The sequence below is a fragment of the Pangasianodon hypophthalmus genome, chromosome 4 (genome assembly GCF_027358585.1).
Source record: "Pangasianodon hypophthalmus isolate fPanHyp1 chromosome 4, fPanHyp1.pri, whole genome shotgun sequence".
Taxonomy (NCBI): Eukaryota; Metazoa; Chordata; class Actinopteri; order Siluriformes; family Pangasiidae; genus Pangasianodon; species Pangasianodon hypophthalmus.
The window spans coordinates 33,097,456-33,113,762 of record NC_069713.1 but is presented as its reverse complement, the minus strand read 5'-3'; the positions used below and the strand labels follow the sequence as shown (position 1 = coordinate 33,113,762).

General features: G+C 39.1%; 3 gene segments (V, D, J or C); all 3 read left to right on the top strand.

Moving 5' to 3' along the window:
- Window positions 1–1,564: 1,564 nt before the first annotated feature.
- On the top strand, window positions 1,565–10,543 carry LOC117596956 (T cell receptor alpha variable 12-3-like). The segment is given in 3 exon segments: window positions 1,565–1,604; window positions 1,762–2,065; window positions 10,483–10,543. Coding segments are annotated over 3 exon segments (405 nt in total).
- A 2,506-nt stretch (window positions 10,544–13,049) lies between these two features.
- LOC128318191 (T cell receptor alpha variable 12-3-like) lies at window positions 13,050–13,550 on the top strand (the record flags this gene model as incomplete). The annotated part of the segment is given in 2 exon segments: window positions 13,050–13,089; window positions 13,255–13,550. Coding segments are annotated over 2 exon segments (336 nt in total), but the record flags the coding sequence as incomplete, so codon positions are not given.
- Window positions 13,551–14,497: 947 nt separating this feature from the next.
- LOC117596965 (T cell receptor alpha variable 5-like) lies at window positions 14,498–15,463 on the top strand. The segment is given in 2 exon segments: window positions 14,498–14,551; window positions 14,701–15,463. Coding segments are annotated over 2 exon segments (483 nt in total).
- Window positions 15,464–16,307: the final 844 nt, after the last annotated feature.

The window sequence follows — 16,307 nt, the reverse complement described above, 5'->3', positions numbered from 1 at the left end:
CTATCACTGCGCTCTTCAAGTAGACGCACAGTAATACAGAGTCAATGAAAGACTGTACAAAAACATAATGGTTTATATGACGTTTCTAAAACCACATCAAAGATACTCCCTTTACCAACTTGTTATCAGTTAACCAGACACAAACTGCATTTGTGGTAACATATGCAGCTGAAAGAAACAGGAAAGAAGAATAAAGAAGAATTAACACGACAGCTACACATTTTTATCTTACTCAGTTACATTAGATAGAAAGCTGAACTCGAGTGAAGCAGCTGAGGCTCTGTACAAGTTCAGGAGTTAAATAAAGTTATGTTCTGCAAATTACTATTTGTTATGATTTGTGAATGAAAAATAACTTCTTATTCCCAGCATCCCCTTTTTTAGTGCAAACTGGGGCATAGTGGTAGGGTTCAGTTAAAAAAACCACACAAACAAACAAAAACCCTTGGTGTGTTAAAGTCTTTCTCCTTTCTCCACAAGATGGCGTAGTCAGTTTTCTTATTGTGGGCCAAGTACTAGGACCCTGCTCACATCCCCCAGAGATGTTGACTTCTTTGATTATGAATACTACTTTGCACAATAATATAGACTCTACAGTTCTTCAATCATACAGACATAGTACCTTTATATATAATGATCTGAATCAAAAACAGAGATTGTACATGATTTGTAATCTTATTGCAGTCTTGCACCAAAGGCCAAAAGAAGTGTAGAAAGTATTCAGAGTATTGAACATCATTCCAAATCCATGGGAGTTAATATGGAGTTGGTCTCCTCTTTGCTGCTAGAACAGCCTCCATCTTCTCTAAAGGTTTTCCACTAGATTTTGGAACGGGGCCATATGGATTTGTTCTCATTCAGCTACAAGTGTGCAAGAGGTCAGGCACTGATTTCGGGCAAGAAGGCCTGGTGTGCAGCCGTCATACCGATTCATCCCAAAGGTGTTGAGTGGGGTTGAGATCAGGGTTCAGTGCAGGCCACTCGAGTTCTTCTACACCAACCTTGGCACACCATGTCTTCATGGATCTCACTTTCTGCACAGGGGCATTGTCATGCTGGAACATGTTTGGCTCCCTTAGTTCCAGTGAAAGGAAATCTTAATGCTACAGGATACAAACACATTCTAGACAATTGTGCGCTTCCAAATTTGTGGGACCAGTTTGGGGAAGAAGCACATATGGGTGAGAGGGTTAGGTGTCCACATACTTTTGGCCGTATAGTGTACTTGTTCACTGCTATATGTGGTGGGGCCAATGCACGACTTAGAAAAATATAACAGGCAATTAAAATATTTAATAATGCAATTATTGGATTATATTTTTATAGACTAGAATGAATAATTGTTCATCATTACATTATTTTCCTGCTTACAGTTTGAGTTCAGGACAGTTTCCCCATGTGAGGCTGAATGTAAAGCCAGGATGCTTCAGTAAGAATCAACAATCTGTCAGTAACATTGGTGACACTGTCATGTGATGCTGTGGGGCGGAGCTTCATCAACCTTTATGATGTTAACATATCAGAGTACAGAAAGAATATTTTCATTCAGCTAAGACCATTCATCATGTTCACTGTTATATTCATGTGTCTGTGGCTTTCACTAGGTGAGTTCTACATTGACTTTTTGTTCTTTCAGAAATATTAAGTGTTGAATTAGTGATTAATTATTCTGTGTGGTGTTAAGAAATGTGGGTGTGACTTATGTAGTTCTGGTTTGATTGTGTAAAGGTTAAAAACATTATGTTCTCTTCTCTATGACAGGTGACTCCATGCCAGATTCAATACAGCCACTTTTCACAACTACTAAAGTTGTAGATGAAGGTGGTAATGTTACTCTGTCCTGCAACTACAAACCCAGCAGTGCTACAGGAAACAACTACCTGCAGTGGTACAGACAATATCCAAAATCTAAACCCGAGTTCCTTCTTTATATTCATCAAAATGGAGCTCTGAGTCCCAACCCTCCCCCAAGAATGTCTGCTAAAGTTGATGATAAAAATAAACGAGTGGATCTGCTCATCTCCTCTGCTGCTGTATCAGACTCTGCACTATACTACTGTGCTCTGTGGCCCACAGTGACAGGAAATCCAACTGCACTGTACAAAAACCTACACAGACCTCACACATGAAAGTGTTGAAGAATAACAAGAAGAAGAAAAGACAGTAAACTCTGCCTGCAATTAGCATTCTAGTTACTGATCCAGTAGGAATGTAACCAAATGCAAATACATTATTTGGATTAAACAGATAACGCATTCTAAATGAGTATAACTGTAGATATGAATAGGAGAAGCAGGATTCATCCTGGAAGATCATATGGGCATTATAATGAAATGCAGCTTAAAGGATCCTAGTTTGACTTGCAGCTGCACTGCATCCCAGCTTTGTAATAGATTCTGATATCGTGTCCAGAGAATGTTTCTGATCTTTCTGTACTGTAACAAACTCAAAACCTGAATTAAATCTGATCAAATATTATTAGTTGGATATAAACTTTCTTAAATCAAGGAAATAGTGTTTATAGTGTCACTGAAATCAGTAAAATTAAATAACATGGGAATGTGACTTGGGAACACAATTCTTTCACCTTGCAGAGTTTCCATCCATTCGTTAAGGCATGTTTGCTCCACGGAGTTTCCTTAAAATCAGACACTTTCCTCCAGGGTCTCTGGTTTCCTCCCACCTCCCATTAACATGCAGGTAGGTGGATCAGCAACTGTAAATTACCTCTAGCTTTGAATAGTGTGTGAATGGCTGGCATCCCATCCAAGCTGTGATTCTTACCTCGTGCCCAGTGTTCCTGAAATTGTGTGTCTGGATTCACAGCAACCATGACCAGATAAAGTGGTGACTGAATATGAATGAAGGAATGAACACTCACTATCTGGTTCTGGATCCTTGTGTTCCAAATTAGCTCCATGCAAAGATGCTGAACTTTAATGACATTCGCTGCTTAGCTGGGTAAATTAAACAAAGACCTATGTTTATATGACTCACATATATCCAAAGATAAAACCTGTCACTTGGGCCAGCTACCCAGCATGCAGCTGGGCTGACTGAGGGGATGAAGATGAGTCCTGGCGTGCCACTAACACATGCTCAGCGCATGATGGCGTAGTCAGTTTTCTTATTGTGGGCCAAGTACTAGGACCCTGCTCACATCCCCCAGAGATGTTGACTTCTTTGATTATGAATACTACTTTGCACAATAATATAGACTCTACCAGTTCTTCAATCATACAGACATAGTACCTTTATATAAAATGCTTTGTATAATTTTTCATTCAGCATAATGTGATCCAATATGGTCTAAATAACATTCCGAAGTCTGAAAGTAGCAGAATTTCTCAGGCGATAATGTGAGGCCATATCCCCTCAAATGATTTAAAACATTTGTCAGCTGTACTTCATGCTCCTCCAATGTTTTGGAGAAAACAATCAAATCATCCAGGAATACCAGCACTTTGTGCAAATTTATATCACCAATGCACTTCTCCATTAAGCGTTGGAATGTGCTTGGGGCATTTGTGATTCCTTGTGGCATACGATTCTATTCCCATAGTCCTAGGGGGAATACAAAAGCTGTTTTTCTCCATTTCTATTTGGTAGAATCCTGACTTAAGGTACATCATGGAGAACGACTGAGACCCGCTGAGTGCAGAGAAAGATTCTTCCAGGTTAGGTGATGCATAGGCATCTTTAATGGTTTGTGAATTAAGTTTCCGATAATCAACGCATAATCTCACGTTGCCATTCTTCTTGCGTACCACCATGATAGATGATGAAAACAGGGACTCGGATTCTCAGATGATGCCTGCATCTGGGAGGGATTGTAAGGCTTTCCTAACAGCCTCATAATCCCATGGATGTATGGGACAGGAACACTGCTTGAATGGTGTTTCATCTGACAATTTGTTTCTGTGCTTGACCCTTTTGGAGCATCTCCAAAGTCAAACTTCAAGTTTGAACTTGTGTATGCATCTTGCTGATTTGAACAAGCTGCTGTTCTCATTTGGTGAAAATTTTGGATTATGTCTTGTGGAATAGTTAACTCAGCAATTACACAGTTAATAGGAATTATTATATCATGGTCCATCTCGTTTCTTACTTGCACAGGGATTTTAAAAGGGGAGATCTTTGGTAAGGAAATCAAACAGCTATCAGTGAAGATTCCACCAGGTAAGGAAGAAATTGATGGCTGCTCCAGTAATGCAAATTGTTCATGACCTGCAGATTTTATGTTCACACAGCGTTCAAGAACTTCTTTCTGACCAACAGGAACAACTTTTGGCTCACAGCGTTTAAGCCTTGCTATTCCAAGGTTAACACTTACCTCCGTTGGTGCTTCAGCAGTAGAATTTGAGGATTTGGGCATAACCATAGAATGGGGTGCTTTTGGAGGAGGTAATGTCAGTATTGCTCATGAAGGGAATCCAGAGTATTTGTACAGTACAGTACAGTGTGATGAACACAGTGCTCATTGAATGCTGCATGAACTTTAGGCCTCTAATTGGAGCTTATCTGTTGTCTAGTTCCTGGCAGCTAATGCAAAGTTCAAATATTTTACACCCCTTCAAACCAGGAGACCAGGAGAATTGCTACTTTTGGATGCTCTCTCTTGCTCTCTCTTACTACCTGTTAATTTATTTACACTATAGACGTCACACAGTCTCTAAGATTTTCATAGACACATAACAGGGGGGAAACCGATCGTCTTTACAGCGTCTTCAAATACATTCAATCACTGGTTATGAAAAAGTACAGATTTTTCTTTAAAGGAATTTTAGGGAATTCTGCATGTCAGGAAATTTCTACTGTGCTTTTAAAATGACATAAATTTAAAAACCTGGGTGAATTACAGATGCTCTCATTTTCCCCTCTAAGCCTCCACTACAGGTGACCAACTCCCACATTTCAGGTGAAATAAAACTGTTACATCACCATTAACACATGAAAAGAATATTACTGTACATCTCTCCACTATATATATAGTCTTTGCACTATTACTAATTTATTAAAGAAGTATTCGTCCATTTCTATCCACACAGCCCACTCAGGTGCTCATTCAGTCACTTATCATTTCGGGACTGGACTACTGAGACTCGCTCCTGGCAGCTCTGCTTCTGAGCTCCATTCGTCCTCTGCAACTGATCCAGAATGCAGCTGCACCACTGGTTTTCAACCTTCCTAAGTTCCCACACCACCCCATTGCTACGCTCCCTCCACTGGCTTCCTGTAGCTGCTGGATCAGATCTAAAACACTGATGCTCACCTACAAAGCCAAAAACAGACCAGCACCCACTTACCTAAAAGCTCTTATCACACCTCGCACTGCACCACGCTCCCTCTGATCCTCTAACACTGCTCGACTGATCCCTCCATCTCTCAGGGTACAAGGAAGACCTGCATCAAGACTCTTCTCTGTTCTGTAATCTAGATGGTGGAAGGAACGTCCCCTAGATGTCCGAACATCTGAGCCTCTGGAATTTCTTTACTCAAGCAGAATAACGATTAAATGAATAACAAAAAGAAATGCACCTGTCATGGTGCAATAAGGTGCAATTTCATGTTTTTCAAGTATTTTTCATTTTGACAAAAAGGTGCTACTTTCCCTCTGAACTGACCAATATTGTCAATATGAAGAATGTCTTGGGTAAAAGCTTTGTCATTTTGCATTCTGGAAGAAATGTAGAAAGATAACACCACTTCCGCTGTATGTTTCTCTACATTAGGGCTGCTAAATTCTGGTGCTGGAGGTTTGGAGTCCAGCAGTTTGGTGATTTCCATGCTGTAACGCCTAATTCAACTCATTCTTTAACAGCTTTAGTCGACCCTCTAGGACCGGATTTTGACATCTGTAATCTACAGGACCAGCCAACTAATGTTTTTTTTTTCTGGAGGAAAAAGTGTAAAACCAACAAAAACCACTCACACTGCAAATAACACACCAGCAGCCACACCAACTACACACACAATGCTGCACAACTAAGGAGGGAAAAACAGAACTTAAATAGGGAAACTAATTAGAGGAACACAAAACAGGTGAGCACAAACAAGGAAGGAAGTGGGGCAGACAACAAAAGAAGAATTTCAAAAAATGTGAGTAAGGGAGCCCTCTGGTGGTCTGGAGGGGAATTGTCCATGGTGGACGTGACAAACTGAAAATCTGCATAACTGAGAATTGTGCCAAATAAAAAACAAAATATAAAACACAATGTCCTCCACACAAGAAGGTTGGGTCTGCTTACACACACCAGCTCACAGTGCAGCAGCTGCAAAGGAAACAGAAACAAAGAGACAGAGACAAGCAACACTGCATGCAGAACCACACCAGTTAAGAAAGCACATTACATCAGAGGGTTGAAGGAAAGAAGAGCCACCAAGAACATCACCAAAGCTGTAGAAAAAGCGTTGAGGTGGCTGAGGATCAAGAGGGCTGATCCGTGGCGTGAAGCACTACTTGGACACAAGTCGGGGACTGATCACCCTGGGCTGGGTCACCTGGGTGAGGGTGTCTGATGATCCAAGTCCTGAAACACCCTATGACCCCGGATTCATCACTGATGATGTGTCCAAGTCGCACCATCTGGTGTTTCAACAAACAAGAAACTGTAAATTAAATGATTAACAAACAAATTATTGACAACTTTATGTAAGTAAATAAATAAGTCAATAAATTAATTTACATCTGTTGCTAAAGGTGATGCATTGATTTTAACAGGCAAATAAAAATTCTCTTGCCAAATCACTTTTTTCACCAGTCACTTTTTTTCTGTTTTTTAGTGTACAAATAATGTAGAAAACACCCAAACTGGCAGAGGCTTAGATTTTTGTATAGATGTTAAATTTTCAATCACAACACAGGCTGTCACTGATACTGTGAAGTGATGATCTGTACAAAGTTATGCTACAACAGCAGCACTTCCTGGGTGTGGCCTTCTAGAGACGTGTTCCCTCATGTGTAAAGTTCAGCACATACAGCACTATTATACAGAATCCTCACAGAGCTGTGTTCAGAAATGGCTCAACTATACAACTTACTGTACATAGTGAGATACACACCACTGATTCTCACTCTAGCTACAGGTAATTCACTTTCATCAGTTAATCAACTGAATTAATTAATATCCAAGTTTTTGTTAATCTAGTCATTTCTCAATTTCTTAAGTCAATATTTTGTTTACAAAAATACTTTACAGATTTATTTCTTTATGTTCTTCTCTACAGCAGGCAGTTTTGCAGATAAAATTGGGCCAATGGATGAAGATAGCAACATTATCAGGAAAGAAACAGACACTGTTACTCTGAAATGTTCATATGAGTCAAGCAGCGATAACATTTATCTTTACTGGTACAAACGATATCCTAACAGCGCACCACAGTTTTTACTGTATAAAGGCGCAAAGTCGCGAAGTTCTAGTCAGTACAATCCCTCTGGCACTCGATTCGAGTCAGAAACAACCTCAGACTCTACTGAACTTACTATCAAAGATCTGCAGATTTCAGATTCTGCACTCTATCACTGCGCTCTCAGAGTAGCAGCACAGTAATACAGAGTCAATTAAAGACTGTACAAAAACATAACAATGGTTTACATGAAGTTTCTAAAACCACGTCAAAGATACTCCCTTTACCAACTTGTTATCAGTTAACCACAGACACAAACAGCATTTGTGGTAACATATGCAGCTGAAAGAAACAGGAAAGAAGAATAAAGAAGGATTAACACGACAGCTACACATTTTTATCTTACTCAGTTACATTAGATAGAAAGCTGAACTCGAGTGAAGCAGCTGAGGCTCTGTACAAGTTCAGGATTTAAATAGAATTATGTTCTGCAAATTACTATTAGTTATGATTTGTGAATGAAAAAAGACTTCTTATTCCCAGCATCCCCTTTTTTAGTGCAAACTGGGGCATAGTGGTAGGGTTCAGTTAAAAACCACACAAACAAACAAAAACCCTTGGTGTGTTAAAGTCTTTCTCCTTTCTCCACAAGATGGCGTAGTCAGTTTTCTTAGCCTTCTGTCCCCATGCGCATCAGTGAGCCTTGAACGACCCTGTCGCTGGTTCACCGGTTGTCCTTCCTTGGACCACTTTTGGTAAGTACTAACCACTGCACACTGGGAACCCCCCACAAGACCTGCTGTTTTGGAGATGCTCTGATTCAGTCCTCTAGCCAACACAATTTGGCCCTTGTCAAAGTTGCTCAGATCCTTACACTTCCCCATTTTTTCCTGCTTCCAACACATCAACTTCGAGAACTGACTGTTCACTTGCTGCCTAATATATCCCACCCCTTGAAAGGTGCCATTATAATGAGATAATCAATGTTATTAACTTCACCTCTCAGTGGTTTTAACACTATGGCTCCTCGGTGTATCTTAGCTGATCCAACGATCTGGCTAGTTTTTGGACAGTGAAAGAAAAATGGATACCCCAGAGGAAACCCACACTGACACAGAGAGAACATGCACAGACACCAAAGGTCAAACCTGGAACCCTGTGAAGTGTTCTGTGAAGTAGTTGCACTGTGTGCTCTTTGCAGTCCTAATAATCTGTTCTGTCTGTATCAAGCTGTACATCAACTGCTGCTGCCTGATGTTATGAAGATGCCTTTACATGACACACTTACACTGCTGTAAAACTCTCAAACTCCAGACCTGCTTGATTCATCCTGAAGCTCTACCTGGTTCACCTAATCCTTCTTCTTCTTCATTTGGGGGCTTTCAGCACTTACAATCCTCATTATGCTGTTGTAATTTCACCTGGATACCCTAAGACCCAAACCCTGCTGCTATAATACTAAAAACTATCCTTTTCTCATCCCAGAACTCCTATTCACAATAAGATCATAGAGAACAGCCAGTATCAACACATTTACAGTTTTTCACAATTGCTAAGACAATAAACCCCATTCTCTGAACCAACTTCTCAATAGCCTAAACCAATTTGTCGAATAAATCACTCTTTCTGCAAAACCTTAAACAAGTTCAGGCAGTTAGACACTGTTTGCAAATCTCAGGCACTCTTTCTGCTAAACTCTAAACACATTCTCACTCACTAAAACAAAATTTAGGGTCAAAGATCTACGACATCAGTATGTGCAAGTAAGTAAACATTCAGACATACTTACAGTACACTTCTGAGCTTCTAGCCTACAGTTACTGTAAAGTGCACTATGTTGTTGTGTAGGTAAATCATGAGTGCATACAAAGACACTATTGTAAAAGTCTTTCAGTATCACTTACTACAGTAAATGACTATTTTCATTTACAGAGAGTGTTTGAATTGGATTCCATGGAAAGGCCCCATGAATGGAGTTTTGTAGATGAAGCAGTATTCAATCTTATGAAGAGAAGAAGGAGAGGGAGAAACGTAATTGGCCAACATGCAATAATGGCAGTCCCTGGTCAGCGTGGTGGCAATGTCACCACACCAGAGGGTTTTTTGCCCATTGCCTGGCAAGGGACAACATTGCCTGCAACGTAGATGAAGTCCTCTGGCCGGGCCCAGCTCAAAGACGTGATCCTGAGGCAGAATAATCTTTCTGATGTGTTTTTTCTTCTTCTTCTTCTTCTTTTTTGATCGTAACATGTTTTTCTGTAAATTCACCATAATTAGGTGTGATTTCTTTTGTTTTGTGTGTTTTTTACTATATACAAAAAACTTTTTTTGTAACTACATGCCCTGGATGCTGTGTTCTCCATTTTTTAATGTAGTGTCTAATGAATGAGCTGCAGTGTGTGTATGATTGACTCATGTGTGTATGATCTGAAAGCATTGTTTGATTTTGAGTGCTGTTGAAATGGTTTTGAAGCAATTGTTTGATTTTGCAAGAAGAGTCAGAGGTTTTGTGAATTTAGTTTGAGTATTTGGATTTGCGTTTAAGGTTTTGAGAAAATGAGTGATGGTTTCAAGAAATGTGTTTTAGCAATTCAGAAAAAAACTGTATTACTCTTTCCCTTTTTCTGTACAACTGTATAGTTATTAATTAATATTGCACTATCCAGGGTCACTCTAAAAATTATGGATTATCGTGAGTCTTGTTGCTCCTCAATGATCTGTTCTAGGCTCACTGCTCTTTTTCTCTATGTATGCTACCTCTAGGTACAATTATTCATAAACATGGTATTATCTTTCACTACTATGCCAATGACATATGTTTCAGCAAAGCCAGATGACAGACACCAGACAGACAGGAATGTGTAAAGGCCATTAGATGCTGGATGCTGAGTAACTTCCTCCTACATAATTCTGACAAGACATAAGTATTTCTACTAGGAGCACAGGCAGCTAGAAGTAAACTTTGTAATTATGTACTAGAATTTACAGTTTTGTAATTTAAAGTTTTGTGAAACCCTTTCTAACATCAGAGTCTCACCTGCATCCAATCTGTCACCAAAATTACAATCAATATCCAAAGATCTATTGAACCTTTTATTGACAGGTGTAATCACAATCAAGCAAACCATACAGCAGCAGAGGAGGAGGAGGAGGAAGCAAGCTGGTGTCTTCGTCCACTTCAGGAAAAATGGATTAAAATCTTCACTTCCCAGGATATTTTTATCAAACGTCCGCTCCCTCACCAACAAAGTCAATGAATTCAGTTTTTTAATTTGGTGTAAAAAGGACTTCACTCACACCTCTGTCTTCTCTTTCATGGAGACCTGTCTAAATGACTGTGTACCAGATATGGCAGTAGAACTTCCTGGCTTTGTGTTGTACAGAGCCAATCGTATTACGGATCTTTGCATCAAAACAAAAGGTGGAGTTGTGGGGATATATATCAACCAAAGTTGGTGCAACAATGCAGATCAACCGCAGACCATTCTACCTACCACGTGAGTTTGCCTTGGTAGATCTTGCTGATGTACACTGCACTGGCTCCCAATAAAATTTTGCATTGATTATAAAACACTACTATTGACCTATAAAGTAGTGAATGGTCTCACATTGCAGTACATGAGCAAACTTTTGGTCTTTTATGATCCATCATGCCTGATTTGATTAAAAGGTGCAGGCCTTTTGTTGGTACCTAGAATAACAAAAACTACAGCAGCAGTCAGACCTTTTTCTTAAAAAGCCCCATAGTTATGGAACAGCTTTCCGCGTAGTGTTCGGGACTCGGCCTCAGTCTCTATCTTTAAGTCTAGGCTGAAACCTATTTGTTTAGTCAAGCCTTTTTTTTAATAGTTTTTCCTCTTAGATTAAGGTGCAGCTCTGGATGGTTCATAGAGTGTTTCGGTAAACTAGAATGCTGGGTGCTGTGGTCTGCCCCCACAAACACACACACAGACTCATCTGTTCACTCAGGTTTGTTGATGGCGGAGTGGCTGGCCGCTTTATGTCCCTGGGTGCCCTCATGCCTTTGTTACATTCTGGCTCTCACTTTTTGTAGTTAGACTGTTAAACCATTACAGGACAAGATCATACCTTTTAATCTATGTCCTTCCTCTCTCTCTGTCTCTGTTGAGTTACATGTTATCCCTGCTGCCTAACATGTCTGCCTTCTGGTCCTGCCTGGCCCATGCTGATGCACAGCTTCAGCTTGAAGCATCCTTCATCTGAGAGTCTCTCACTGCTGTTGAAAATGGCCCTGCATGGATAGCTTAAAGTTTGCCTTGAGGCTGCTGTGGATTGTACCACATGGATACATGAAAGATGTATCTAAAAATGTAATAAGCCTACATGAGCCTAAGAATTGAACTTGCTAAAAACTGTGCTCAATTCTCATTCATTATACAGTGAATAACTTCACCTGAATATTATAGACTTAAAGCTAAAAATCTTTCCAACACACATAGTGCTCTGTAGAAGAGTGATGATTTAGAATCTCACTATTGAGTGTCACCAAGATGACGATGGGTTCCCTTTTGAGTCTGGTTCCTCTCAAGGTTTCTTCCTCATTTCATCTCAGGGAGTTATTCTCACACACACACACACACACATCAAATTACAAGTCAATTTTAAGTGACTGGTGATGTAATGGTTGTTGTCAGATTTGAGTTGAAGGACTGAAGCTGTTTTGGAGGAAAAGAGTGGACCTGCTCCTTACATGGACCTTAATGTAATATCTTGTTATAGGTTTACGCTTGATTGCTTTGTGTGTGGCTCCCTTTCAGCTCATTGATGTGTTTATTTGCTTCCTGTTCTCCTTCACCTTCTCAGTGATCTCATAAACCTGTACAATTGTAATTCAAACTGTGTCCCAAATAAATTTTAAAGTAGTATTTTATGGTGATAGCTGCTAAAGTAAAAATTTTCTAATGTACTATTGGCTGTAAAAAATTAGAAATTCATAAGTCCACAAATTATAGTGAGTTTAAAATGTTATCCTTCTCCAACAAGATGGAGACAGTCAGCCTCATTACAGCACTACTTCTGCTGCAGAAGTGACACTCCAAGCTCTAATGGGGTACTGGCTAATCTGCCCCACCACAATTTTGTTCTAAATTCAAATTATCTTGTGGAAGTAATTGAATGAAAAGATTAGGGAAAATGTGCTAGTCTCTGTAATTCCACTAGAGGGCAAAACAGAGCAATAAACTCATCTACTGGCACATTGTGCTACTTTCACTCTGTAACTGTGTCTCTTTCCAAAAGAACCAGTTTAGAGGTTTCACAGTGACAGGAGTGAATACTTTGGCAATTACAACTTCCTCTTTGTACATTTAGAATAGAGCTTTCAGATAAATGCTGGTAAATGAACACATTTAAGTGGAGTGGTTGATGTGTTATTCATCACTAAACTGTTTTTTTTTTTTTTGGCCCACTTGACATTAAAGTTACAGTAGTGTGGCCCATTATCTAAAATGACTTTGACACCACTGGTATAAAATATAAATAAAAACCTTTATTATCAGTAAGACAGTTTCCCCATGTGATGCTGAGTGTAAAGCCAGGATGCTTCAGTAAGAATCAACAATCTGTCAGTAACATTGGTGACACTGTCATGTGATGCTGTGGGGCGGAGCTTCAGCAACCTTTATGATGTTAACATATCAGAGTACAGAAAGAATATTTTCATTCAGCTAAGACCATTCATCATGTTCACTGTTATATTCATGTGTCTGTGGCTTTCACTAGGTGAGTTCTACATTGACTTTTTGTTCTTTCAGAAATATTAAGTGTTGAATTAGTGATTAATTATTCTGTGTGGTGTTCAGAAACATCAGAATGTGGGTGTGACTTATGTAGTTCTGGTTTGATTGTGTAAAGGTTAAAAACATTATGTTCTCTTCTCTATGACAGGTGACTCCATGGCAGATTCAATACAGCCACTTTCCCCTCGTGAAGTTGTAGATGAAGGTGTTAATGTTACTCTGTCCTGCAAATATCAAATCAGTGGTACAAACAACTACCTGCAGTGGTACAGACAATATCCAAAATCTAAACCCGAGTTCCTTCTTTATATTTCTCAAACTGGAGCTCTGAGTCCCAACCCTCCCCCAAGAATGTCTGCTAAAGTTGATGATAAAAATAAACGAGTGGATCTGCTCATCTCCTCTGCTGCTGTATCAGACTCTGCACTATACTACTGTGCTCTGCGGCCCACAGTGACAGGAAATCCAACTGCACTGTACAAAAACCTACACAGACCTCACACATGAAAGTGTTGAAGAATAACAAGAGGAAGAAAAGACAGTAAACTCTGCCTACAATTAGCATTCTAGTTACTGATCCAGTAGGAATGTAACCAAATGCAAATACATTATTTGGATTAAACAGATAACGCATTCTAAATGAGTATAACTGTAGATATGAATAGGAGAAGCAGGATTCATCCTGGAAGATCATATGGGCATTATAATGAAATGCAGCTTAAAGGATCCTAGTTTGACTTGCAGCTGCACTGCATCCCAGCTTTGTAATAGATTCTGATATCGTGTCCAGAGAATGTTTCTGATCTTTCTGTACTGTAACAAACTCAAAGAGTGAATTAAATCTGATCAAATATTATTAGTTGGACATAACCTTTCTTAAATCAAGGAAATAGTGTTTATAGTGTCACAGAAATCATCAAAATTAAATAACATGGAAATGTGACTTGGGAAGACAATTCTTTCACCTTGCAGAGTTTCCATCCATTCGTTAAGGCATGTTTGCTCCACAGAGTTTCCTTAAAATCAGACACTTTCCTCCAGGTTCACTGGTTTCCTCCCACCTCCCATTAACATGCAGGTAGGTGGATCAGCAACTGTAAATTACCTCTAGCTTTGAATAGTGTGTGAATGGCTGGCATCCCATCCAAGCCCAAGCCCAATGGCCCAATTCCTCTTCCATTCCTACTGAACTGTGTTTTGTTTTTCATAACTTTCTTGTTCAGGATCCTGCAGCTGATCCAGTTGAGCTGGAATGAGGCAAGTCTTCTGGGGTTGTGGAAAGCCAGAGCACTTGACTACGCCTAAGTAAAAGTGGGAGGAGCTAGATGTGGTGAGATACAGTTTAGACAGTTTCACAGAGATACTGCCGTTTATATCTACTGCAAGAGAGACACTCGCAACAATCATGTTCCTCTTCTTTGTTTTCATAGCTGTTAAAAACATTGGTAAGTCATTTATATTATACACAAACTTTAGGTGGATGCTGGAGATTTGTACTGATACCTAAACATGATGATTCAGTTGGTGAAAAAAAAAATTAACTTCCTTAAGCAATGAAAATAGAAATGTTTATGTTGTTGCAATGTCTTTACAGCAGGTGCTGTTGACAGCAGCATTACACCAGACCAACCCGTCATATCTTCAAGTGAAGGCAGCAGCACCCCACTGACCTGCACATATGATCAATCAGCTGACTATCTCTACTGGTATCGACAAAACCCTCAATCAGGACCAGAGTTTCTGATGAGGATTTATATATCTACAGAGCGTGTCACTAAAGCTGAACAACTTGACCCAAGACTATCCACCAGACTGCGTAAAAATGAGAGGAAAGTAGATCTGGAGATCTTTCCTGTTGCAGTATCAGACTCTGCACTGTACTACTGCGCCATGGAGCCCACAGTAACAGGAAACACAACTACACTGTACAAAAACTCCTTCACATCACAAAAGGGAGGTTTTTCTTTTTCTCAGGAGGGGGAGCTGTTTGGCTTTTTGATTCAAATAAATTTTCCTTTTCCAATTTCCAGTCTTTGATGTTGGAATAACTTTCAATATCTATGCTGATTGTGCTAGAATAATCTCCATAGAAAATATTAATCACCTTTCTGGATATTAAGAAATTTTATTATTTCATAAATTTAATTCTCATGCATCAGGTCTGTTTTATTATTTAAACCCAAAACCCAAAATGTCCCAACAAATGTAGCTGTTATTTGTGGACAGAATTTGTTTAGAAAAATATATGTTTAAGTGAAATGTTGTGAGTTGAATAAGATTGTGTTTATTTATTAGAGCAACTACATATCATGAAGAATATTTCACATCTATTCATGCTAAAATGTGTTTAAATAAAAAAAGGGTCTTTACATTAGAATATGTTGTTATTGTGTAAAATTAAAATCCTACTCAGTAAACATTACCTCTTCAGGTAAATAATAACGATAAATCCACTTTAAATGCATTTAAATAGACTGTAGAGAGTTATGGAAGTGTTGTGTTTTTTAAAGATCAGAATGGTGTGGGAACTGAATCGCTTTTCAGCCTCATCTACAGGTAGTTATGTGAACTCTATTTATAGCCAGGTTTTTATTCATTTTAGTAACCAAATAAAGCTTAATTTATTCATATTAATGGGCCAAGCTTCCACGCTGAACAAATAAACAAATCCATATTTTTATAGGAACAAAATGCTAAAAAGAAAGGAATCAAGAGACCAATCAAACAGGCTAATAACTATAAAAACTCAATAATAAATAGAATAAGTTTGCTAATAGTGGGATGTGATTCCCACCACTGTAAAGAGATGTTTAAGAGGTGAAGTGGGATGCAGTGTGTTGATCAGCAACAGTGGAATAGTTGTGTGTTGTATTGGTGACTCAGTTCACTGTCACTGATACTGTGAAGTGATGATCTGTACAAAGTTATGCTACAACAGCAGCACTTCCTGGGTGTGGCCTTCTAGAGATGTGTTCCCTCATGTGTAAAGTTCAGCACATACAGCATTATTATACAGAATCCTCACAGAGCTGTGTTCAGAAATGGCTCAACTATACAACTTACTGTACATAGTGAGATACACACCACTGATTCTCACTCTAGCTACAGGTAATTCACTTTCACCAGTTAATCAACTGTATTAATTAATACCCATGTTTTTATTAATCTAGTCATTTCTCAATTTCTTAAGTCAATATTTTG